At 36.7% G+C, this 27,398-nt stretch overlaps 1 protein-coding gene across 2 annotated transcripts in view; it reads left to right on the top strand.

The window, feature by feature from the left end:
- Positions 1-310: 310 nt before the first annotated feature.
- LOC145999424 (uncharacterized) overlaps positions 311-27,398 on the top strand; it is a 42,057-nt gene continuing 14,969 nt past the window's right edge. The window contains exons 1-3 of one of the 2 annotated variants that reach the window (XM_083136383.1): positions 311-421; positions 11,308-11,430; positions 14,375-14,412. In XM_083136383.1, coding sequence (XP_082992509.1) covers positions 11,325-11,430; positions 14,375-14,412 — 144 coding nt within the window. In that variant the 5' untranslated portion in view covers positions 311-421; positions 11,308-11,324. Of the gene's footprint in view, positions 427-11,307; positions 11,431-14,374; positions 14,413-27,398 lie in introns of both variants that reach the window. The other variant, XM_083136382.1, reaches the window with a different exon arrangement.

Below are 27,398 nucleotides of genomic sequence, written 5' to 3'. Positions count from 1 at the left end.
GTGTTTCATCATAGGTTTTGAATAGGCGGTGCTGAAGGGGTGCGGAAAAAAATTGGGGATGCGCAAGCACCCCTTCGCGCCTCCCTGGCGCCGCCCCTGCCACGTAGACATATAATTTCATAAATAAGCATGTAATGGTTTGGCATATTATATTTTGTTTATTTAAGCCATTATATGCCTACATGGATAGATTAGGCAGGCCAGGTTTGGTTCTGTTAATATGTATTTCCCAAGGTGCTAATGCTGTCCCTAGCCGGTCGTGGAACGCTGTCTAGTAGTGCGTAGTTCTGTCAATGGATGGCGCTAGTTACGATCATTGAAGCTGAGTACACCGACGGCACACTGTGTTGGTAGACGATAGTGTGGGGTAGCTGAAAAAATTGATCGTCTGTTATGTCGCAAACGTCGTGAAAGGAAACTTGTAATGTAAGTAAGAAGAGTTTGTATATGTGTTTGTGCATTAGGAAAATAACACATTTAAATGTTATTTTGGTCTTCTTTTAATTGTAAATGTTACATATTCGTGCTGTCTGTGGTGAAATCATTAATGCCTTGGAAATACTTTAATATTTCATGTGCCATTACGTGTTTAGGACATTATAACGTAGAAAGGAAGAAATTATCGTTCTGTAATTAATCATACCTAAATATTCCTACAATTTATAATTCCTTATGACAGGCAAGCCAGGTGAAACTCGAGATACAACACACGATGAAAAGTAATTTTTTCATTACACTTTGTGTACGTTTTAGAATTTCAGTACTTGACCTCAAAAACTGTAATTTTATTTTGACTACAAACATTGAAGAAGCACTGTAGAATCATTTGGAGGGCCAGATCTTACAAACTAACGTTAAACCCTTTGCTTGCGTTGTGTGTGTGCGTGTGCTACGGTCAAAATACTCCTGGATATAAGGCACTTTGTTTGTGCCGATCTCAAAACCCTAAACACTCGTTTATCCGATTTTGATGGAACCACACGCCTTTCTGATAATGCGGAATGTACTGTACAGTAAACAGTATAACACAGTAAACTTTAATACGACGCCGTGCTGTAAATTTTACAGTACCACTGTAGTTAGCGTGTAGATTCAGCTGTAGAAAAAGATATACCGTAGTTACCGTTGTAGGGATATACAAATTTGTGGACCGGTTTTAATATTGATGCACTGTACCGATGAAAGTTAGAGGTACAGTACAAATTATATGCTTAATGTTAGCTGACCTGAAACCACTTGTGTACAGCATTAAATATTAAGACGAAAATAGTTTTGTGTATTTTTAAATTTTAGAAAGTCTCTTCAGATAAACCGGATTTTAAACTACTTTTTATTGCAATTGAAGTTTTCGCCAAGTTTCAGCAAAGCTCATGTTACATAAAAAGGTGACCCTCCGTACAATCACGAAAAAGTGAAAATTTTTGCATTGTTTGTGAAGATTGTCACTTTTGCCTGTCTAATAATGGAACGCTGTAAAATGCGTTAGAAATAAATAAATAAATGGTTTGATTTCATTAGTTCTACATTCAACGTTTCACCGCTGCGAAGACTTGTCTTGTAACCTACTTAACAAGTATCATTATTAGGTCAAAGACTGGAGAGAGAACTGTGTTATTTCTGTACATTAATGGGGAAATAATATTTAACATGGCAATATAATGTACTGCCTAAACGAATGTTTTTTCGTTATATTTCTGTGCAATTTTTACAAATCTTATTTTCTCCTAAATGTATTTCATTAACGTAAATTCATAATATTGCCCTTTTATCATATTGGAGCGAATTTACAATACCGGACCCTTCTCAAATTTCGTCCATTTTTCGCATACTCACTAATTTAGGGCTCCTAATCACGAATCTGAAGTTAAAATTTGGCGCTCACGTGCTGAATTTGCAAAAAAAAAGGGGGGGTTCGTGATCGCAACCGACAATACACGATTGCTCATTATTTTAACTATGTTTGCCTAACCTGACCTAACCTCACCGTGAATGGTTGTAGGTGATATGCGTGAATGGTTTGTGGGACACCGTAAAAAAATGTCAGTAAATAATGAGCAATCGTGCATTGTCAAGGATCCCTTTTTCTTTTGGAAATTCCACACGTGAGCGCCAAATTTTAACTTCAGATTCGTCATTAGGAGCCCTAAATTAGTGAGTATGCGAAATATGGACGAAATTGGAGAAGGGTACAATGTTGTAAAATCATTACATGTGTGCACACACATATCCCCATTTACATAAAGTTTTTAAAACTTTTCTCTAGAGTACATTTTTATCTTCCATTCACTGTAAGGGCGTAGTTAATGTAAAGAAAAGCACATGACATCTGAGAATTATCGTATTTGCCGGTGTATAAGACTCACTTTTTTCTTTAAAATTAGATCTGAAAACCGGGTGCGTCCTACACGACGATACCCAGTTTTTTGATCATCTTCATTTCTCGACTTTTCCCTCCGAGTTAGACGATTTCTTTCTTGCTTCCTTGCGATGTGTGATGAAGAAGATTAAAATGTATTCTTTCCTAGTTAGATTGCGTTTAAGTTATTTGTTCAAAGAAAGCTACATATTACTTTAAATTTGGAATACTACTGTAAATTAATTATATGAAGCTTTTTGCTCGAAAACTTGTACAAGAAATGGGGTGTGTCTTATACGCCAGCAAATCGTACTTATTTTCCTACATGTTTAGTTGTGGTGCTATCTAGTGTTGGGCGATATCGTCCAGACGATATATCGCGATATTGAAAATATATCGTCCAGGTGATATCAACTATATATCGTCACGATATTTTGGCAATATATAATCTTGTCAGCGATATATCGTCACGATATTTTTGCAATCGTGTAGGTAACATTTCGTCACGATATTTGACGATATATATCGTGTTGGCGATATATAATATAACCTATCGTGTCAGCGGTATATCGTCACGATATTTGGCGATATATATCGTGTTAGCGATATATTGTAACGATATATTAGCGATATATAACGTGTCAGCGATATATATCGTGGAGACGATATATTGCCGATATTGCGATACGGAAAAAATATCGTATCATCTGTGACGATATTTTCTAAACGATACATCGCGATATCAAATTTCCGATATCGTCCATCCCTGCTCAGTACCCTCAATTGGCCTTGAACTGTGGAGGGAGTGATACTGTATAAGTTCAATTGCTCTCCTGTTCTCAAATTACTTGATATTGTTTTATGTGCGTAGTTGTTCTGACGAAGCTTTAGCTTTAACGTAAGCAAATTTGCCACATCTATTGTTTGTATCGACAAGGAAAAATAAATTGTGTTTTGCAAAACAAAAATTAAAAAATGTGGTTTTACTGCTCTAGACAACTCATGGCACAACACCCATCTCTCAAACTTCCCAATAACTTGCGATAACCATGAAAAAAAGTGGATGACAAGAATGTATTGCAACCATTGATCAAAAGCAATATGTGGAGAATACCAAACAAATTGCTGTTTTAAATGCAGATATGAACGTTATATCTTGTCAAAACTTTTTTGTTTGTTACTAACACTGGAACGACATAAGATGACCGGACAACCTCTCCGATTTTCTTCACATTCGGCATACTCACTAATTAAGGCCTCCTAATCACGAATCTGAAGTTAAAACTTGTCGGAAAAGTCTAGAAATTGCAAAATAAGCGAAAATTAGTTTTCGGAATGGAAACCGTAGATTTTCGCGAATTTTTTTTTTGTTTCACAAGGAAATATATATATATATACCTGATACTACCACGGCACAAAATTTTAACTGTGTTTGCCTAACCTAACCGAAACTAACCTAACCACACGTCAATGGTTCGTGAGGCTAACGCCAATGGTTCGGGGGCTAGCGTCAATGATTCGCAATTATTTTGCAATTTCTAGACGTTTCCGACAAAAGTTATCTTCAGATTCGTCATTAGCAGGCCTCAATTAGTAAGTATGTCAAATATGAAGAAAATCGGAGAGGTCATCTTAAGTCATACCCTAACAATATCAAACAAATTATATTATTAGCAAAGTTTAATTGCCAATAAAAGTCTTCCAATAAAGCAAAAGACTAAGGTCGTCGTCATGACTACGCCTTAGCGTTCCTGATTTTTCAAGTTATTTCTCTAGGCTTACAGAATGTACCATACTTGTTCGTGCAGGCTGTATACATTGTACGAAACACCTCTGAACGTGATCAGTTCGCGAAAGGTGTCCAGAAGTTACAGTTGGGAGGGGCGAATTTCAGTACGATACCTCACCTAACCGAGAATCAATTTTAACCTGCACTCATTGTTTTATTTAAACAATATAACTTACTATGGAAGGAACCAAACATCTGCCATGTTCTAGAGATAAGTGTATATTATTATGCAAAATTATGGCTGTAGGTCCGAAATACATGGTTATTGAAAAACTCAATATGCTGACCAAGGCAGTAATTAATTTTATTATAAAACATAAACTAAACGTAACGTTTCAACCTTCTAGCAAGGTCTTCTTCGGACTCTGCACCAAGTACAAAAGTAACAAGATACAAAAACAGGACGATATATATACACACAAACATTACTCCCCTCCAGACTATTAGAAAGTTGTTCTTGAACTTTCTAGCAGGTGGCTTTCCCTTGTCAACTGTATTTTCACCTAAAAGGCTAAACATATTTACTTCAATCTAGAATGTGGTTGGACTCTTTATCTCACGCTCTTTTACCTTCATTCTTCTTCCTTCTACTCTCCTCTTTCTCTCTTGTCCTTTCCACTCTTTCTAACACCTTCTTCCTTTCTTGGAGAAGAAAGATGAAGAAAACACAATGAACTGGAATGGGGGACTGAAGATAAACAAAGAATGTCGTTCAGCTTTTGTCGTGAACCAACCCGACTCGCCCATCTGAAGGGGAAGCTATCAGGCGTCCATCAGTACCCAGCTTGGTTCAACAGCGGGCGGGCAGCCGATGACTGCACTGCGACCACGGGCGTCGGAAGCAGGTGCGAGCAAGGAATAGACGGACACATATTATACATATTACGAATCTGTTACAGGCAAATATTGTTAAAACCAATAATATAATGTTCGAATTATCAATGTCACTGCATGAAAAGGCTGCTCAGGAGAAAGCGAAAACATTAAATGTGAACGAGTGTCGAGTGACTTCCCGTTTATAGGTTTATTAATTTCTAATAACAGGGAACATAGTGCAGTACTGGTAACCATGTTTTAATAGTTAACAACAAATCTAGGTCAGATATAATTGGATACGTCAGTGGTGTTACAATTACATGAAGGGCATAGGAAGCATTCTGAGCCTCTACTAAATTGTTTGGGGTGTTCATTTGAAAGCGCTAATACATATCAGAAACTGAATTTCCTAAAAGTTGGATCGTAGTATAGCCAGACTCCTATTTTCATTTAAGATGCAAGTTGTTATGGTAAGATTCAAATTTAACATGACAAGTCTCTACTGTGGTTATAGCTAGGTCCTAAACCAAGAGAAATTTCAACTCTAACTTTCTGTTTTACTAGAGACCAATTCAGAGTTTATTTTATCGTGTGATTTTAAACAAGACAACCCAACACCAGGCTACTTCATATTGATCGAATTACTGACAACTTTCAAACCTACGAAACAAAATATTCCCCTTTTATATTTTGTAATAAATACTTCAAAGACGTCACAATTTATATAAAAAAAACAGTATTCTTTCTTCTTTCATAAATACGCAATTTATTTTAACTTTCATTTAGCCACTTTTGGCAAATCGCGACGATGAGGATGAGTGATGATATGGTAACTGATCGTGATACTCACAAAGGACACCATAGCATGCCCACCGAAAAATAAGAGAAGTGGCCTTGCCAAATCCCAGGAACTCATTTTATAGTGAGGTAAATGATGTTCCTATTTATTATATTGAGACAAGTAAAACCAGTCATCAAAAATGAGTTTCTTGGAGCAGTATTAAACTCTACAATTAAGAAATTGTAGTTCGATACTCGGTGGAGGCACATAACATAGTGGTTCGGATCTAACTTCAAACTGTAGGTCCAGTTCCGATTATCCTTGATGTGCATAAAGTGGACTTCAACGCCAAACTCAAACAAACAAGCATATGTATGACGAAACAATATTTCCATGTAATTCACAATCTTTGCAGTTAATTTCAGTGACTCTTCTTCCAAAGAATATTGCACGTTTCACCTTCAGTTCTATTTCACAACGCGTTTTTAGTATTGATAATTTATTGTAAGCAGCTAGTTTTAGCCGCAACACGACGAAGAAAATAAAACACGCTTTACACTCATAATTATCTCGACTGTCAGAAGATCTGTGGGTGTCATATTTTTTTCATCTTGTCACACGAACAATAATAAAATATAACGCTACAATTGTTTTGACTTGTAATCAGGAGGTTTCGATACTCGGTGAAGGCACATAATGGTTCTCATCCCACTTTTAAAACACTGAAATACAAAGACAATGAAATAATTAATGTGTTACAAGTTGGTAAAAAAAAGCGACCATGAGGGGAATCAAACCTAGGATTTCAGCTTACAAAGCTGAGCTTCAACCGACATGGCCACATACCACGGGGAAGAAACCGAGCTATTCAGGTAATTTCTTCTTAAGATTATATCTTTTCCTTCCAGCTCGAAACTTTTGATGTCACTCATTTCATTCATTTGAAAGCAATACGCTTCATCAGATAGTGCTTGTGTGCTGTGCACATTGCGGACAGAATACAAGTCAAGCTTGTGCATGAAAATGAAGGAAAACGTTGCGAAGTCGTGTTTTTGTGCAAGGCGAGTGTTTCCAACCCTAAATGGCCATCGTGTTCATCATCATTACGAGAGTCACAATTCTATTTTCGTGCTCCATTACGAAACCAACGTGCACGTGTAAAAAGTAAATCCCGACAATTTTTATTTTACAAAAATTACATTTACTGTTAAAGCTAAATGAGAGGACAACCATTGACTTATTTTTAATAGCCTGGATGACTGATGTGGGGGGGGGGGGGGAGTATGCCAACTTTACGATTCTGTTTGCCAAAGTGTATGGGGAAAGAGTTTATTTATTCTTCAAGCCTTCTCCTGGACTAGGATAACACTATTTCCGAGAGATTATTTTTTTTTGCATAGTTTTCAGTAATTGCAACAGTACTATTTCTGTCTCGCTTATTCTTATTTCGTTTTTTTTTTTTGCTTTTTGTTATTTAGTGTTGCTTTTCTTCCATTTTCGGCTACTCGCGCCGATGAAGAGAGATTCAAAAAGAACACCCATTCTCAGGCCCTCCCATTCTAAGGAATTGTGACAACTACTTCGTCATGAATGTCAAAAACGCGTTTCTTTTTAAAAATAAAATTCAGGAATATTTCACATTTACATTACTTTGATTGTAGACGTGGAGATTCCAGTTAATTAATATTTACGCTGCAATATTTCCGTTAGCCCTTTTCTTTTAGTCTGAGAGAGACAAAATGCCCTGCATATGGTTAAACTGATTGATAATAAGCAACACTGCTGCTTTCCGAATACTTACTTCGGCTGTACTTCCGGCCACGAAGCTGGACTTCAACTCAAACGAGTGTGCCACTTTTTGTGAACAGAAGTGTACATACTGTAGAAGGAACAAGAGACAGGACAACACACATGGTTGTCGGGGGGGGGGGGTCGAAGGACACCCCCTGGAAATTGGCATCCTTCATTTAAAGATACAAGAAACCCGAAAGTTTATTACTCATATTGTTAAGAACAGAAATAAAGTTCATTTCGTTAGTATTCGAATAGAATAAGCAAAGTAAAAGTGCATTGGATCGAAAACATTGTGTGAAAAATACAGAAACAACATTTCATCCAAAGAACAAATAGTTCCACATTTTTAAATTTCGAAAAATTACAGTTGTAGGTTAGAGGTCACACAACACACTTTATATAAAAAACTCCACCTAACATTTCAAGCCTTCTCTTGAATGAGACGTGCAAAGGTTAATATCAAAATGCATTCAGATACTAACTGCATAAAAAGCAAATGAAATAATGGAAAACAGTTGTGCTGGTATTTACTCCCCCAATTATAATAATAATAATACACCGTGTATCAAAAAGAATCATCCGATTTAAAAGTTCTATATTTAGGAAACCAATGGACATAGAACCTTGCAGTAAGTTGTAAAATACATGTTGGAATATGAAGTTTCACTTACAATACGTTTTACGTTGTTGCAGGTAGGTACGTTCCGAAAATCTTAACGAAACGAATTTAAAGAAGGTAACTGGTGAAACCTAGTGAAACGAGTTATTTTCCAGACTTATGGGACGCTCTAGACGAAAGCGCAGGCGCAGCGTCCTCGTGGCGTCGAGCGGAATGCATGTCCTTATGGCAGAAATAAACTCTACTGTGGGCATTGTTACTAATTTTAATCACATTGTAAGAACAGTTGAGGCAGCAGACGATTCTCACCGAACAAACCAGTCTTCTGGCCCGTGCGTTTGGTGAATCTCGTTCTTGCACGAGAAGCACGGAAAGCGACTTTTGGGACAGCATAACGAAATGCACGAGAGCACTTATGGGACGGCCAATTACCATAACTCGTTTAACGCGTTCAACTCGTGCGACTTTCGGAACGGGCGCCTGGTGCTGCTCACTCTTTAGTCCGCTTCAAGATGGCATCTCAACAACCGAAAGCTTTCTGCGTTCTCCACTTCAACAAATGTGGTCCGTTACAGTTGTGCGGCGTAAGTATCGTCGTAAATACGGTGCTGCACCACCTACTGCTCACAGTGTGTATTCGACGTTGCACGCAGAATGCTGCCTGTTGCTGGGTTGCCATCCTGACGCGGACTAAAAAGTGAGCTGCACCAGTGTCACCTACCTGCAACAAAGTAAACCTTATTGCAAACAAAACTTTATATTCCAGCATGTATTCTACAACTTACTGCAAGGTTCTATGTCCATTGGTTTCCTAAATATAGCATTTTTAAATCGGATGATTCTTTTTGATACACCCTGTATAATTAATAACCCAAAGCTCTACAGCCCGTGAGGGCCTTGGCTTACCTGCCGACTGCTGGTCTCCCTCCCACACTGTTCCTCCGTCAGCTGTTGAAGCGTGGAGATCTTAGACCAGTATTGGGGTGACGGGTGGTCAGCCCGTCGAACCCCCAGCCGTTGTAGGTCTTCTCGACCGGGTTACCGCTCACTCATTCGGAGTTTCCCAATTTCCTCACGATGGTGGGTTGCCACCGGCCCTATACGTAGGCCGAATAAATTCCGACCAGAGCCGGATTCGAACCTACGCCGTCCCACAGCGAACGATCTCAAGACGAGTGAACGCCTTAACCCGCTCGGCTACGGAGGAGGACAACAATATAATTATTATTATTATTATTTGAAATAAAATTTATTTTTGTTAGTTTATAATATTTATTATTGTGTAATAACATTTATAACCATGGTAATTATAGTTATTATTTATCTACTATTCAACTTTTATCATTTGCCCAACCCCCACCTGCAAGAATGTCTGGCGATGACCATGATAACACATGCCATAGCCTTGTTAGCCTGCAAGAAACCAGGGTGGACTACAGAGATGAGGTCGACATTTGAGTATCTTTCGAATAGGTAACAGTCCCTAACACAGCCTCAAATTTAGATAGACTAAATGTCTTCTTGGACATTGTTCTTCAGCGAATTCCACCCACAAAACACTTGCAAAATCCCATCCTCATGAAAATGTTAAATATCCATACGCCTAGAAGACCATATACTCCTGCATAAAACAGTTAATGGTACCATCAAAGGTGAACGCCTTCTCCAAGAAATACACTTTCAGGTGTCGTCTCGCACAACAAGAAGCACTCAACTCTTCGCTCAGAAGCAGTGATGTGCGTCTACGCGTAACCACCGATAGTCTACATTCTACACGTAGACTATTTTATACACGTATTTTACGTAATCTATGTAAACAACATGACGAAAGGTGATAACTTAGCAAAGGGCGCCGGGAAAGTAAAACAAAATAATATTGCGTATCAGTTGCTGATGTGTGAAGAGAACTTTTCATACTCCTTCTTCCAAATTTGAACAATTTCTCACCTAGGAAGAAACCTAATATAGGAAATATTCTAGTGTTTTATGGGAAGAAGAGCACTCTTGCCTAACGACTGCCATCTGTTGTTGTTTTTTGCATACTATTTATCTTCTTCCATAGTTGATAATAGACGAGAAGAGAAATTTTGTTGTAAATAGGATCTTTTCATTTCGTTCAGAACCAATATAGTTGAATATGTCACTTTCCCTTCATGAAACCCTTGAAAATTAATTTTAATGCACTTTAGATTGTCTACGTAGTCTATGTAAACTACAACCCAATGTAATCTACGCGTAGATTCCGTGTAGACAACGCATGTAGACGTAAACTTATAGTCTACTGTACATCACTGCTCAGAAGCCAAGATTATTACTCATTCAGCGTTCCCTGTTCAACAGACTACCCAGCTAATACAACTCAGCAATTATTATTTTTAAAATAGGGCAAATTTTAGAAGGAACTTTCTAGCCTTCTTAAACCCGAAGGTTTATGCCTGCAGCAACACAAGCACTCCACCTGTCTGTTCCTATCCTGGGCAAGATCTTTTCCATACTTAACAGATTTCCTTTAGGTCCATCTCAGCGTTATCCCTCCATCTTCGTCTTGGCCTTGCTACAGGTCTCTTACCATCAGGTTTCCCAACAATAATCCTAAAAAGGACCTCCCCGATGGCGTAGTAGTGAGGACTACATATTACTTTACATTTGAAATACTGTAAATTAAATATAATATTCAGTGATGAAGCTGAATCAAGGGGTCCCGAGTTCGATACCTGGTGGAGGCACATTGCACAGTGGTTCGGATCCCACTTTAAACTGTAGGTCCAGCCCTGATTAGCCTATCTGTATTCAAAGTGGATTTAAAACATCAATTCAAAGAATCCTGTAAACTCTTCTTTCCTTTTCCATTCGTGCCACATTGCCCGCCCACGTAATTATTCTAATAATATCTGGACAGTAATACAAATTGTGCAGGTCTAAATTGTTTTAGAAGACTGCTGAGTAAAAATGTCTCTTTTATCGAATCTAATTTCTGTTTGTTATTTCTTATATTTTTTTCTGTTAGTAATTCCAATGTAATATGGCTAATGCTGTATTTGGAATCTTATGTAAAATAAATTAAATATGTTACCGACTGATTTTAACATTTGTGTTGAAATATGATGAATGACGTAATCTTTTTTTCTTAAATTTCCTTCTTTATTTTTCAGAATTCACTCCCAAGAGAATGTTCATCAGACTCTGTTTTCTGATTTTGGTCTTCAATTACGCTTCTACGGCTCCCAATAAGTGTGTTCCTCCGTGCCAGTGCGTATCAAGAGCCGAATGTAAAGGTAAGACAAGTTGAAGATAGAACACACGGTCTATGCTTGATGTTGGGTTCGTCAGTCCGACCACAGATAAGGGTATATAAGAAGATCTGGAACGAAGGCAGGAAAACCGTACACTGATCCCCTGCTGAGAATCGCCATTCGCAAGACGTTTTGTAATAATCCGTTGAGAGGCGCTGAGAGGCACCACTCGCAGTCTTGCTTCCACCTATTCTGCCAAAAGTAATAAGAGATGGCGCTGCTGAATTTCACCGCTCTTTAGGTCAAAAACTGACGTCACTAGACTTTCCCTTCCCCGGTTGGATGGGAGTTCCCGAGAAAACGGCCCCCAGCGATGCCTCAGTGCTTCCGTGGCTTCGCTATTGGAAATTAGCGTGAAGGCGTGACTTTTGCTTTTAGATACCCTTATCTGTGGTCAGACTGTTCATACCAAAAGTAGTGATGCCGTAAGTGCGGTGCATGCTGCGCATGCGTCAATTGCGGGAAAAAGGACAGCTTGCTCTGCGACGACATTCATGAACATTTCTACATTCAAATTTCTTCATATAGGAGAAGTATTTATTTTACACGAGAGCGCTGAACTAAGCTTATATTACATTTCTTGGATCTGAAGTGACGCATGCGTCAATTGTAGGAAAAGAATTATGACTTGCTTTCACTTCAGATCCAGGAAATGTAATATAAGCTTAGTTGAGCGCTCTCGTGTAAAATAAATACTTCTCCTATATGAAGAAATTAGAATGTAGAAATGTTCATGAATGTCGTCGCAGAGCAAGCTGTCCTTTTTCCCACAATTGACGCATGCGTTCACGAGACGCCTCTGGGCGTAAGGTATATCTGTATGGAGGGTATATGTTTATTGATGGCTTCTATGGGAGAATATTTCTATCTCCAAACTGTTTAATTGTATGGGTTGACTTGGTTTATTTTACTTCGCATTTCTGCCAGTTTCGGCTAATCACGAAGATGAGAATGATGATATGACCCCCCTATTTAATTATATTTGTGTGTGTTTATGTCAAAAGCAGTCTCGATTGCCGAGTGGAATCCGAACCACTATGGGCCTCCACCGGGTGTCGAACTCGGGATGTGGTGGTAGATCCGCATTTGCTGAACCTCGCCCAAGAATAAAGACCATTGAATTGAAAAGACGATTACGTCACCACTGCGCCACAGAAAAGGCTAGCGGTAACTCCCCGTCTTGTATTCAAGGAGTCCTGGGTTCGATACCCGGTGGAGGTACATAGTTCGGATTAGACTTTAAACTGTAGGTCCAGTCCCGATTAGCCTATATACGCATAACGTAGACTTGAACTCACTGTTAATTTTTGCTCCAGTGCTATTTCAGGTATACCCTGTCCCATATATCTCCGGAGCTGGCGAACGAAAGCAAGTCTCTGCGCAAGTTGTGACGTGAGACGGCTCCACCAATGAGGACATGAGAGGGAACAGGATTGCGTGGAGGGGCTGCAATTACCAGCCTTCGTTGCAGCGTGTACTACTTCGCTCTACCCACTCGACCTTCCCCCCCTTTCTGACGTTATGCGCGGTCTCGCTCCAGAGATAGCTGGGACAGGCTATAGTAATGAAAAACGCAGATTCTTCTAAAAAGTTGTCACCACACTTCAGTGCTAGACGTAAGATCTGGATACAGAGAGATCAACGTTTCAATCCTCGCCTGAGCAAGAGCTTCGTTGTGATTAGCCAAAAGTAACAGAAAAGAGACATGCACGGTTTGTTTAAGGTCCAAGAACCCATAAATTCTAATGGGTTCTATTGGGTTCCGCTGCAGGATCGGAACCCTTTCTCTTGCACAATTTAAAATCCTTTCCAAGTTGCGTATTGTTCAATTGAATAAATGTTCTTGGACCGTATTGAAATTGATCTAAAAAAATGTTCCTGGACCGAATTAAAATACTTTAAACATAAAAAGGTTATTTACAGTCTAGAACCCATTTACACTTGCTGAATTTATCTCCTGGACCGGAATTGAATTTATTTGCAATTCCTGGACCTTTAACCAACCCTGGGATTGTTAAAAATCCTGGAACCCTTAAATTCTAATGGATTATATTGTGTTCCGTAACAGGATCAAAACTTTTTTCCTCAAAACAATTTAAATTCGGTCCAAGCTTCTCGTTGTTTTATTTCAATACGGAACTTGGACCCTTGGACCGGAAAAAAAGTTCCTGAACCGCATTTAAACTCCGGAAAAAAGGTTCCTGGACCGAATTGATATATATATATATACTTTACAAATAAAAAGGTTCTTTACTGTCCAGAACCCATTTACGCTTGCTGATTTTCTCTCCTGGACCGGAATTGAATTTATTTAAAATTCCTGGACTTTTTGACAACCTGGACACATGCAAGTGTTCAATATCTCCTTCAAAACTGGTGGAAAACCAGATATGAAAGTTTATTGTAACATAACCGTAATGGCTGAGTTATGGCCATAGAACATGTTATGTTTGTGCACTAAACTCGGCAAATTGTTTTGTAAATTGTTGCGTTCTAGACTAAATATCAACGAAAGCATCTTCACCGGTTAAAATAATGAACATTCATTACACATGTAAAAGTTAAAATAACAATCTCATAAAAACCCATGAAGCTGTCGCAAAACATTTACCTTCCCAATACATGGCACAATAGCCATGAGGCCCAAGGCCTGCCGGGTGGCTTCTCGCTGGGTGGTGCATTACCATGACATCCAGTCCCATCGCCGCTGCTTTCGAGATCGACCTGTATATTTACACACGCACACGATAATAATATTTTGCAGAAAAAAATTACATGAATACGAGTTTAAAAAAAAATAAACTTAATTTTAATTGACATTATTTTTAGCCAATTTAATACACATGTGTTTGGTTCGTATTAATAAATGCTTAATTGGATGTGAAACTCATGTCTGACTTTAACATGTTCTTTCTCACTTTTACAGAATTATGCACGAACGTAGTTGGGAAATCTGGAGTAAATGTGAGTATTTGTTATTGACGAAAGTTACAGATCAATTAAGACTATTTATTTGAATTGAATTATGTGTTGGTGTGTCCATAATATTTTGACCCAAAAACGGGACATCCCAAGCAGATGTTTACCAGCCTTATAATGTTATTGTTGTAATTAACGCATTATTGTTATTAACGTATTTTTGTTAGTTATTAAAAAAATGGATCACATAAATGAGGCATCATAAATACTCATCTTTTCTGATCACCTTTGATGTTATTCCTATGCTGAAGTTTAGTAATGCCAGAAGTGTTTAGCAGAACAACCAATCTTCTTGAGAGCAGCTTTTTTCTTCATCAATCGTTTATAAATCTCCCCGAAAACCAGTGGCGTGGCGTGACTTTTTCAAAAGTGTTACCGACTATCAGTACGACAATTATGCCTGCTAGACGTTATCCACCCCCCCCTCCTCCTCCGGTAAAGAAAACATTTCTTCAAGCTAGATATTTGTTATTTTCGTTCTTGCTTTGCAATCAGCACAGTGATTTAGCCACAAACACTCCTAGAAAGAATTACCACACATGAGACAATTACCACGAAAATCCAATGAATAGTGGTAGACCCTTGTCAATTCTTCATCTGTCTCTGTTTCTTTGCAATGAGCTGCGAAGGGGAAGAAGAAAAACCACACTTTTCTCGGGTCAGTTTGACGTTTGTGTGGTGAGCACTGAGCAGACGATAGAACTCCGCTCCTTTGTGGAAGGCAAGCCAACTTAGTATTTTGGAGCAAGGTCTGTCCAAATCACGATTCACACAAAGGAACTATATTTTCATCAATTACCTAACTGGTTCCAGTTGTAGTTCAATCCAGCCTTGGCTCTGCAGTCTACCTCTGGTTGCTTCACAGAATTGGTATTCCGATTTTATGCGGGATTTAGCTCTTTTCTGCCAATCCGATGTGACAACACTGGCTGTCCCGGTAGGTCTGAACGGCAACAGGGCCCCTTAACAGGCATATGAATAACCCCATAAAGTCATTCCCCGCTCTTTCCTTGCATTGGCGCCCTCTTCTCCCTTGTTGCCTCTTCAGGGTAGCGGAATGACCTCCCTCTTCGCTTCTGTCGGTTGCAGAAAAAAATGTCCTAGGCAATATCTACTCGACGGCAACGGTGTTCATTGACGAATTTAACAATGTTGTCATTTTATTGAAACAACTTTTTAATTCTTTACATTTTGCTGTTACCTGCGGTAACACCGGCTACATGCACGTCACGCCTCTGCCGAAAACCTTACCCCACATATCAGACACACAACTCTAGATTTTTCTTTTGAGTTTGTGTCAAGACGCAGGAACTTTAAATTCTTGTTGCAATCCCGTAAAGAAACTGCATGCTTGTTCACTGCTCTACAAACAACGGAACACACATTGTTTTGTGTACACAAAACAATACATCTGTTCTTAGCATGAAATGTCTTTCAAATTTAGACTTGGTTTTCAAGATAACTCCTAGATTTTTATAAAACGGGACAAATAGTGGGATTTTAATAATATCGACGGGACGACCGAGTCACGCCCCCTTGAAACGGGACTGTCCCGGTCGAAACGGGACGTATGGTCACCCTAATTATATGTAGCATGTGCATAAATGCGAAGCGAAGGCGAATACGGAGAGAGAGGTAGTCAGTGGCGACATCTGAGAATTTAGTTTGTAATTAAAGGGTACGAAATGTGTGCTCTGCATTAGTTTTTACTGGTAATATTCTCTTTTTCTCTCTGGTTCTCTTCTCTTCTTTTAATTTTTCATTTGCTCTTCTTTCTTCATCTGCCTTCTATCCCTTTCTTACTTTTTACTTTCCTCTGTTTGTTTCTTGGTATCTATCTCTCCCATCTCTTCATTTACTTTATTGATATCTTTCTTCCTGTATTTGCTTGAGCGTCTTCTCTCTCTCTCCTCCGTGATCTGTATCTATCCTTGTCTATGTCTAACCACCTTTTAGACTATTTCTTCTCTTCATTTACTTGCCTTATCTTTCTTACACTTGCTTGCTCCGCCTTATCTTTTTCTCCCCTTCTTGTCACTACTTCTTTCTTCTTCTTCTTTATCTCTTTGCATCTCGTTTCCCTTTCGATCCTTTTATCTGTATCTTTCTCTTCTCTTAATTTATTTTTAAATCCTTCTTACTCTTATTTCCTGCTCCACGTTCTTCCCCCTGCCATCTTGTATTTTTCTTTCTTTCTCTGTTTGTATATCTTTCCCTTCTCATCCTTTACTTTATTTATAACTTTCTTACTACACCTTTTCACTTTCTCTCCCATTTCTATTTTCATTTTTCTCTCTCTCATTCCCTTTCTCTACTTCTCTGCCTACCTTCTCTTGTGTGTGAATTTGGTATTTTCCCCTTCTCTTCCTTTACTTTCTATATACCTCTCCAATTTCTATTTTATTTATTTTTCATCCCCTTCCTCTTCTTCTCTGCTTACCTTCTCTTGTGTGTGAGTTTTGTTTCGCATTGAATTATTTTGAAAACACCTTGTGTAGTCCATGTGGTGGGCAGAATGGAGAGCTAAGACGACGTTACCATGGGCATCCGGAATGGGGGAAGGAAGTCCCCGGATCCATGGAAAATTATGTCAACCTTGAAGTATATATATTTCTTATTTCATTTTAGTCACGGTAATTTGTCACTTATAAGGGCCATGCCAATTTCCAGAGGGGGTTGACTGACCGGTTCGACTCACGAGCGGCTAGGACAGCATTAGTACCTTGCACATTGGCATATAAATGCTAACAGCACCAAACCTGGCCTGCCTAATCTATCCACGTAGGCATATAATAGCATAAATAAGCATGTAAATAGGTTTTTATATTATATATTTTTTACATTTAAGCTATTGTATGCATACGTGGATAAGTTAGACAGGCCAGGTTTGGTGCTGTTAGCATTTATATGCCAAGGTGCAAGGTGCTAATGCTGTAATAGCCGTTCGTGTCGCTGCAACCGAATTGCGCACACTTTAGATCCAGAATTGCGCACAAATTTCACTGACCTTTTTGCGCACAGATTTTGATCGAACGTTGCCACTTTGATAGCTTTACAGTCTGTGCGCAAAACGGTGTTTTTTCCTTAGGCAAGAAGAGAGAGTGAGAAATTAGAAATAAAATAGTAAATCTCTCAAGGATTAAATAAAAAATATAATATGACCAGTAAATGTAGCAAGTCAAGATACAATTTTCATACCAATTTACTCAAACTCAAAAGTTAGGTGCACAACAGACACTTCTGTCAATCGAAGCTCGTGATCTTTGGTATAAATACGGAGACACACCGACCATTACATTCTAGTCCAACAATCATGTTCATTCTCTATGCCTATGTAATGCTACCCTTCCAGCAAAAACACGTGTAAGTCCCCTCCCCCCCCCACCCCCCCACACACACACAAACAAACACAACAGAAGTGAGAACATTCCATGTCGGTGCCCCTGAATCTCAATTTTGCAAATTAAATGCAATGCTGTAACTTTGTCCTATCTTGTTAGTGAACTGAACAACCTAAGAATGTAATTTGGATAAAAATTCAAGTATTTATACATAGGTAAGTAATGGCGCAAACTGGCACAGTTGAAAGTACACGATAATAGAAGCAAAAAAGTCTCGGTAAACATGGGTCTGCAAACGAGCCGTTTTCGAGATAATTGCGAATGTGTGGTTGCATGCCGCCACTGACTTCATTGTTTGTAAACGTCGTCCTAGTTGGTAAAATGCTAATAATGTGTGCGAATGTGTGGTTAGAAGCCGTCACTGATTGCATTTTGTAAACACAGAGTGCGTTTGTAAACTCCTTGCGCGTTCCGAGGTTTGCTCTTTGTTGACAAAACTGAACATTTCCAATAGGTGGCGTTTTAATCAAACAGGATGGATACAATCAGGGTAACAGTAGTATAAGCCGGAGACACATTAAACTCGTTTGTTTTCAAATAAAAATCATTGCTACTTAACTCATATGCATAGCGGAAGATTTTTCAAGCTGGGGATCACTTTTTTTCATGAAAAAAGCGTTATTTTTAACATTATAATCATTTATTGGTCGTTGCTAATTCGGCGGGCAAATTTTGACTCACGTTGTCTATCGTCAGCTGATATGCAGTATCGTCAGCTGATGTGCAGTGTTTCCAAACTTATGAACCGATAAATGCCCCACAAACTATTCACAAAAGGTTTTTAAGCGAAAATTGAGGCTAGACTCTACTTTACATCCCTATCTGCATGGTGATTGCTTCTTTGCGTTCGCGGTGCGCGATCGTGGTGCGGCACCCGGCATCTCTTCGGGTAAGTACCTTTTTCTTTTTACACTTTCTGTTCACGATAGCCCCACTATCCATTCACGGGGTCGAGGTATGCCTACGAGGTTAGGTTAGGTTCCATTAGCACTCATTTCACCCCTAAATATGTGCTTCATCATCTAAAAAATTCCCCATTACGTTCAATTGCGCATATCCGGACAACATCGGTCTTTCTCGATTTACTCCTTCAGGAAATTTTTGCTCGCTTTGGGATTTACGTTGTTGAATTCCTTATAAAATAAGCTTTCCAGCGATATATGACACGTATTCCTTAGGAAAAGGACGTAAACTAGAGTCTTACCTTACATTGGTAAAAAAAAACGCTCACACGTCATCTTGTCAAACTTCCGCGTGGTTGCTACACTGTGAGGGGGTTACATAACCGAACGCACGGAACATTTGATTCACGTAGTCGATGGTAATGGCGGCACGAGCTATCGTACAACGGAGATGCATGATTGACGAAAAATACCTTATTCACAGGCAAAATACGTTGCACGATTCTAAAAAGCAATTTCCCCGGCTTCAGAAAGTCCTCAAGAACGAAATTCCGTAAGTACTTTCTCGTCTTTTCTCCTGTAAATTTTAAGAAATCAGTCTCCGGCTTATACTACTGTTACCAAAGTGGTAAGAATCGTAGCATATCCGCTCGGTTTAAGAAATATTGACCCTGGCAGACCTTGCCAGTTCCTGCTCAGAAATGTGTAGGAGAAGTCTTTTACAGGAAATGGTAAGAACACTGGCCTTTGGCTAGAGGTGACGAGAGGCCAAGCAAAGGCTTAAATAGGTGCGCATGAGAGCGACACGAGGCCTTTTTACTTGGAATCATCGGAGAAGCAGGAGCTATTGGTTTGTTTTCTAAACCGAACAGGGTAAGCTATCCTACACCCTAGTAGTAGTTGAATGAGATAAGCTCAATCGCTATTTAATATTCGCAATTTATTCGCATGTACTTATAACTAATGTGCATGGGTTTTAATTAATTCGCAAGTACTTAGAATTTATTTGCATGTACTTAGAATACTTTACATTTATGTATTTGCATGTTTATAACTTTTATGAATATATATTTATTTATTTTATGAAAAATATGTATATAGAAGGTAATTAGAGGTACTAAACGCTATGCATATGGTTTTATATTCATTACTGCAAAGTATGTAATGTATAAATCGATAATAATTAATGTTTAGAGTATTGAAAATAAGAGTTTACGGTTTATGAACCGCTATGAACGGTGGTAATGGGTGTAGGTACAGGTCCAATTACGATTGGGGACGGTCCCGGTACTCGAACCCGCGATATGTAATATTATTAATTAGTACTATGTAGTAATTGCATTATATTATGAAACACGGTGGTGCAACACGCTAGACAGAATACTGTCTCAGAATCTCGACTCGGCGGTGAAGGTAGAGGAGAAAGGAATTTGGGGAGTGTGCGTTCAAGGTCAAATGACGTCACAACGTCAGAACAAAGAAGGAATCTGATTGACCAATCAGAGAACGCGTCGGTAGATTTTCAGAACCGGTTTTTTCCAAGGTTAACCAGTACGCAAGAACAGGGGAAAGCTATGCAGTACTGTAGGGCAGGGGAGGGATTGAACCAGACAACAAAGGAAGTCTGGAATGCGCAGCAATGGTCAAATCTCTGAAGCTATGCGTCGCTTGTAGAACTGGTTTCAGCCGCCAATTAATATTCCGCTCAGGGTTGCCCCAAGGCACAGGACGCTTTAGCGCAGGTTTTTTTATCTGTACTATGAAGAAGGGAGAGCTATCAGGGACGGGGCCTACAGTTTTCACCATTTGCTTTTATCACGGGGTAACGAACCTAGGACCCTTTGATTATTGATTTAGGTAGTAAATGTATGTTACTGTGTGCTATTTAACTTAATTTTGAGTTTATTTTTTACCAAACTTTGACTTTATGTCAAACATTTTCACAGCTTATCCTTATTTTTACCAAAATAACACTATTTGTACAATTCAGGCAACATTTTTTATTAAATTTTGGACTCACAAAGACATTTTTTTCAACTTTTAACCTATTATTTTACAACTTGATATTAATTTTTTACAAAAATAACACTATTTGTACTATTCAGGAAAGACTTTTAGTTACATTTTCGACACACTAAGTGTGTGTTCTCAACTTCTATCTGTTTATTAGGCTTATTATTACTCAAAGTAACACTATTTATACTATTCAGGCAACATTTTTTCATTAAATTTTGGATTCACAAAGACATTTTTTTCAACTTTTAACTTATTATTTTACAACTTTATGTTAATTTTTTACCAAAATAACACTATTTGTACTATTCAGGCAACATTTTTTATTAAATTTTGGACTCTCAAAGATATTTTTACAACTTTTAACTTATTATTTTACAATTTTATGTTAATTTTTTATCAAAATAACACTATTTATACTATTCAGGCAACATTTTTTATTAAATTTTGGACTCACAAAGACATTTTTTACAACTTTTTAATTATTATTTTACAATTTTATACCTTTTTTTACCAAAATAACACTATTTATACTATTCAGGAAAGACTTTTAGTTATATCTTCGACACACAAAGTGTGTTTTTTCAACTTCTATCTGTTTATTTCACAAGTCCAGGCTTATTATTACTCAAATAACACAATTTAATTTAGTCAGGAAGGATTTGTTATTATATTTTGGACTCACAAAGACATTTTTTTCAACTTCTATGTGTTTATTTCACAAGTTTAGCCTAATATTTACTCAAATAACACGATTTGAACGTGTTTTTATTACATTTTGGACACACACACACACAGACACACACACACACACACACACACACACACACACACACACACACACAGAGAGAGAGAGAGAGAGAGAGAGAGAGAGAGAGAGAGAGAGAAATTTTTCCAAGTTTACAGGATTATTCTCCAAGTTTACTCAAATAACACAATTTAAATGTGTTTTGAATTATATTTTGTACACATGAAGTGTGTTTCGTCAAGTTTTACCCTTTTATTTTACAAGTTTAGGCTTAATATTACTCAAATAACACAATTTAATCTAGTCAGGAAGGATTTGTTATTATATTTTGGATGCACAAAGAGATGTTTTCAACTTTTTTACTGATTTTTTGCAGGGTACGTATTAATTTTTATTTATTTTGTTTTGTATCATATATACATTTACAAATTTTTAACTTAGAGTTTGGTATTTATTTAAATTTTTTCAAAAACACTAAAAAAAAGTACTTTTAGCTAAAATGTAAGCCACAGAATATATTATTATTATTATTATTATTATTAGGGTTTACTGATTTCCACTATGCTATTTTTGGTTCTGTATTTCTATATGTATTTATTTAGATCCGGTTACGCCTGCTACGTAGGAAAGTTTGTTTATTTTAGAGTTTGCTGAGTATTTTGTTACTTTTATACTAGGTAAAGTTTCCAAAATATATCAGGTAGGGCTCCATCCATATACTTTTGTTTTTGCTGTTTGGAGATGATGCGATCAGCATCACTCTCCATCTGCTTTTTATTTTATGTACCCAATATTATTTTGAGGCTTAGTGAATTCTAGAGCCTATTTATGCAGGAGTTCGGGCTTGAAAATTTTGATTTCAGATAACCCACAACTATTTGTCAGAGTATTTTAAAGGATATTTTATATTTATTATGTGCCACTAGAATATCAAAGCTTGCTTAATTTTTATGTCTGTAACGCTGTTATTGTATTTCTAGCTAAGGCTTACTGGATAAAGTGCACGAAATGTTTATCATTTCAACTATTTGCTTTTATACGAAGCCAAATTTTTAGTATAACGAAAATTATTGTGTGGCTATAAAGACTGAAATCCCTTTCCCGATGGGTCCATAACTGGACGCTTACGAACATTGTTCCTTTTATTTTAAAAAAAATATAACCATTTATCAATATATTGACAATTCACAGGACAAGACGAAGTTCACAGACGACTGACTATATGGACCATAGGTCCACTTGCTAAATTTTTTTCTATGCTAGAAGAATAATTTAGCCTTATAGCCTTTTTCAAGGTATTTTAGAAGTATTACTGGTTTTTTGGGTGCATCAACATTTGGGTTATTTCCATTTGGTTTATTATACGAGGCTACAATCACTATATGTCTATGAGGACTAAAATCCTCTGATTGAAACTAAAACCTTAGGCTGTAACTAGGGACTTAGTATGTGTATAACGACAATTTATAGGACAACACGAACTTTACAAAGGATTGTAGGTGATGTAGGCCCACACGCCAGAGCTTTGTTAATCTGCAAGAAGCATTTACAGCTAATGCTACGAGGAAATGAGGTTGATTTTTTACTGTTTCAAAAGAATGCTATCTTTTTATACACCCAATATTTGCTTTTTCAAGTAACTACATGTGCCAGAAGCACTTACAGGCCAACTCTAACTAGACTTCGATTTATGTAAATGTAGCAAGAACTATATTTCTGAGGAAGCACGCAAAAGCAGATTACCTGATTAAAGTATCAGAAAAACAGATTTTTCTATGCAAGTATATTTTTATTGACTGGATTATTTAACAGATCAAACAGGAAGACTGCAAAATTCATTAAATGTAGGTCTATCGTATAGGTGGTTTCAGAGATATAAAAAGAACAAATATAAGATTTCGCTTTTTTTGCTTCTGAGGCTAATCGCGACGCTAAGGGTAAATGGCGAGGAAATGTAACAGAGGAGAAACAGTCCCAAAAGATATGGGCTGCATGTAAGTTAATACCACAGAGATATTACAGTAGGTGTAGGTTCTACCACCAGAACTTTTCTATTATAATAATACTGGTTATGCTGTACTGTTAACTAAAGATGCTGATATTTGAGAAACTTAAAAGCTTACTCACGACTTACTGTTGCACAAGATCCGATGACAAAATTTAAAAATTGTAATCGCCCAGACAGGGATTCGAACCCTGGACAGATAGGTTAAAAGCCTAACGCTATACCAACTAAGCTATCTGGGCACAAGGTATTCTTTTCTTGAAAAGTTAGTTATGTTAAGAAATATATTGAAACACTTGAGAACACTTTTGGTCTGGTTCGACAGAGAAGGAGACAACATTTCCAAATTTTTACAGACTGGGTGTATTTTTCCACTATAGGGGCCTTCACTATATGTAATTCGAAACGCTAAAGTTCAGCTAGCTTCCAAAATTGAGGTAAAGATTGTGTTTGGCGAGATTAACAAGTTACAATTATATCCCGTTACGGACAAATAAAGCTAAAACTCTCAGATTTACTGTACTAGCCAAGTTTAGTAACATTTTCTTCACTTTAGTACAAATACCAAAGAAATAGGTATATTTTATGTATAATTTGACAAAATGTACTAGTATTTAATTCACAAAGTTAGGTAAAAAACAGTATTTTTTAAAAATATTGTTACTGCCTTCAAATTTTATGTTATTTAGCCACTAACAACTGGTTTACACTGTTTGGCATCCTTTAAATAGGAAAAGAAGGAATTATTTGTTTAATATTTTTACTACTTTATATTTATTTAAGAAAACAATTCTACAGTTTAACTTAATTTTAACAAATTGTTACTAATTTATATATCAAAGTTATGTTATTTAGAGTGTATGAAGGCGTATAAAGTTAATATTTGTACTTATCAGTTCAACTAACAATTATATTTTACACACAATGTTTACAGTTAAATTACTTGAATCAGAGAATAATATTTTACAGTAATTGATTCATTCAGCACTAGTCAGTACTTTTATGCATCAGAAAGTTTTCTTAATTTTCTATTACGCATGCTATTTTGGGTTATTCTTAAAATGTATTTCTAGGGCAAACTGGTTTAATTTTCTGCTTATAATGCAAAGTTGACAGTTTTCGCAAAATGCATTGTACATTTGTTATATTCTCTACTTACAGTCCAAATATTATGCTTATTTAATGTATAACTAACTAACTCTCTAGCCTTTTTAAACCCGAATGTTCATGGCTGCAGCAACACATGCCTTTCATCTGTCCATGTCCTGACCAAGATCTATATACTCCTTTCCTTCCCTACCAATTTCCTTTAGGTTCATCTCTACATTATCCCTCCATCTTTGTTTTGGTCTTCTTATTGGTCTTTTACCATCAGTTTCCCATCAAGAATCCTGTATACTCTTCTTTCCTCTCCCATTCGTACCACATGATCTACACACCTAAGTCTTCTTGATTTAATCATTCTAATAATATCTGGACATGAATACAAATTATGTACTTCTAAATGATGTAACCTTCTCCACTCATCTCTCTCCTCATCTGTTTTAGGCCTAAATATTTTCCTAAGGATTTTATTTTCAAATACTCTCAATTTATGTTCTTTTCAATGTAAGGGACCAGGTTTATTTACTGTATTTAACTTTTATTTTTTGTAATTAACAAAAATTAAAAGCTTATACTGTAGTTATTATATCTTTTTCTATCAGCTTATTTTGAAATTAATATTATTAGGTATAGTCTTTGATTTATAACTATATTGCTTTTTTATCAATTTATCTAAGAGTACACGCAGACAAACACATGTGTACACACTTTTATGTGAATAGATATGCCTTTTTTCAATATTTTAGTATGAAGATTGCACTTTAGCTATTTAAGCAAGGGTAGGAAAGGTAGGATTTCTGATAATTTGTTGCAGGATTTTGTTGTCCAAGTATAGATGAGAACTTAGCTGGGACACTGGTTTCAACCTTTCCATGAGAGTTTGCATGTGAACTGTATGCAAATTGAGCACTATTGACTATGCATGCTTCTAAGTTTTGCTGTTATTTCACATCAACTCTGTGAGACTGTAGACAGTTTTCCCATTTCAAGTAGTTTTTATTGATTGTATTTGCATATGTTTTGGGGATTTAGCAGTTTTATGTTATGAGGCAGTTTGTTGTAGAATATTTTTGCATGATTGTTTTGAGATATTGAGTGTCTGCTTTTTTAATTGTAATTATTTTCCTTTTTTGTGTTGTGTATTTGACTATATTTTGTCCAAGTTCGTAGTATTTAGAATAATTGTTATTGACTTGTAGATGTAGAGAGTAATAATCCTTTGCAAGATGCCCTATACTTTAGTCTGAACATTATTCTTAGTGTTCACTTTTGAAGCCTTAGTATTCTGGTAGTATTATTAATGTAGAGGTAAATTAGGCTGAAATGTAGGCATTTTTCTGATAAATTATACTTACTTAGTTGTTTCAGCTGGTAGAAGTTGCATGATGGTTTACTGCTGATGATGTTAATTTGCTCTTCTTATGTACTACGTATGATGTAGCTTACTGGAGTAATTGGAATTTTCTACTGAAAAAAGGATTGCTTGTCTATTTTATTCCTATGTTGTTGAGTTTGTCCATAAGCAAGCCATGTTTTTACTCTATCCTATGCCTTGGAAGAATCTAGATATATTGTGTTTGCAGTTTTATGTTTCTCTAAGGTTTCAGCTATGTAGTTTCTTAAACTGTGCTATGGGTGTAACTATTGATTTCTCTTTCTGGATGCCATGTTGGTTTCTGTATTCCTCTTGCTGCTTGAATTTGACTTAGGTTGTTTGCTTTTCTTCTTAGATCTTTATTTGTTCAGTATTTTTTATTTTATTTGAATTTTAATTACTATAATTTTACATTAACTAACATATTTTACTTTAACAACAAAAGAATTTACTGTAGTATAAAAACTTCTACTAACAAAATGTACTATTATAACTTTTAATTTTAGAAAATTGTATTTTTAAAAATTTAACTTTGAAAAATTCATTTTTAATTACTTTAATTTTACATTAACTAACAAATTTTACATCAACAACAAAATAATTTGCCCTAGTATAAAAACTTCTACTAACAAAAATGTCTATTATAACTTTTAATTTTAGAAAATTGTATTTTTAAATCTTTATCTTTGAAAAATTGAATTTTAACACACTTTGACTTTAACAATGTACTTTGAATTTTTTTATGTAAAAGAATATTAAAAAATACTGAACAAATAAAGATCTAAGAAGAAAAGCAAACAACCTAAGTCAAATTCAAGCAGCAAGAGGAATACAGAAACCAACATGGCATCCAGAAAGAGAAATCAATAGTTACACCCATAGCACAGTTTAAGAAACTACATAGCTGAAACCTTAGAGAAACATAAAACTGCAAACACAATATATCTAGATTCTTCCAAGGCATAGGATAGAGTAAAAACATGGCTTGCTTATGGACAAACTCAACAACATAGGAATAAAATAGACAAGCAATCCTTTTTTCAGTAGAAAATTCCAATTACTCCAGTAAGCTACATCATACGTAGTACATAAGAAGAGCAAATTAACATCATCAGCAGTAAACCATCATGCAACTTCTACCAGCTGAAACAACTAAGTAAGTATAATTTATCAGAAAAATGCCTACATTTCAGCCTAATTTACCTCTACATTAATAATACTACCAGAATACTAAGGCTTCAAAAGTGAACACTAAGAATAATGTTCAGACTAAAGTATAGGGCATCTTGCAAAGGATTATTACTCCCTACATCTACAAGTCAATAACAATTATTCTAAATACTACGAACTTGGACAAAATATAGTCAAATACACAACACAAAAAAGGAAAATAATTACAATTAAAAAAGCAGACACTCAATAT

Source organism: Lepisma saccharinum, chromosome 15 (assembly GCF_977018435.1).
Source record: "Lepisma saccharinum chromosome 15, izLepSacc3.1, whole genome shotgun sequence".
NCBI classification, from domain to species: Eukaryota; Metazoa; Arthropoda; class Insecta; order Zygentoma; family Lepismatidae; genus Lepisma; species Lepisma saccharinum.
Note: the sequence above shows the minus strand (reverse complement) of the source record. Positions and strands in the feature narration are given on the sequence as shown.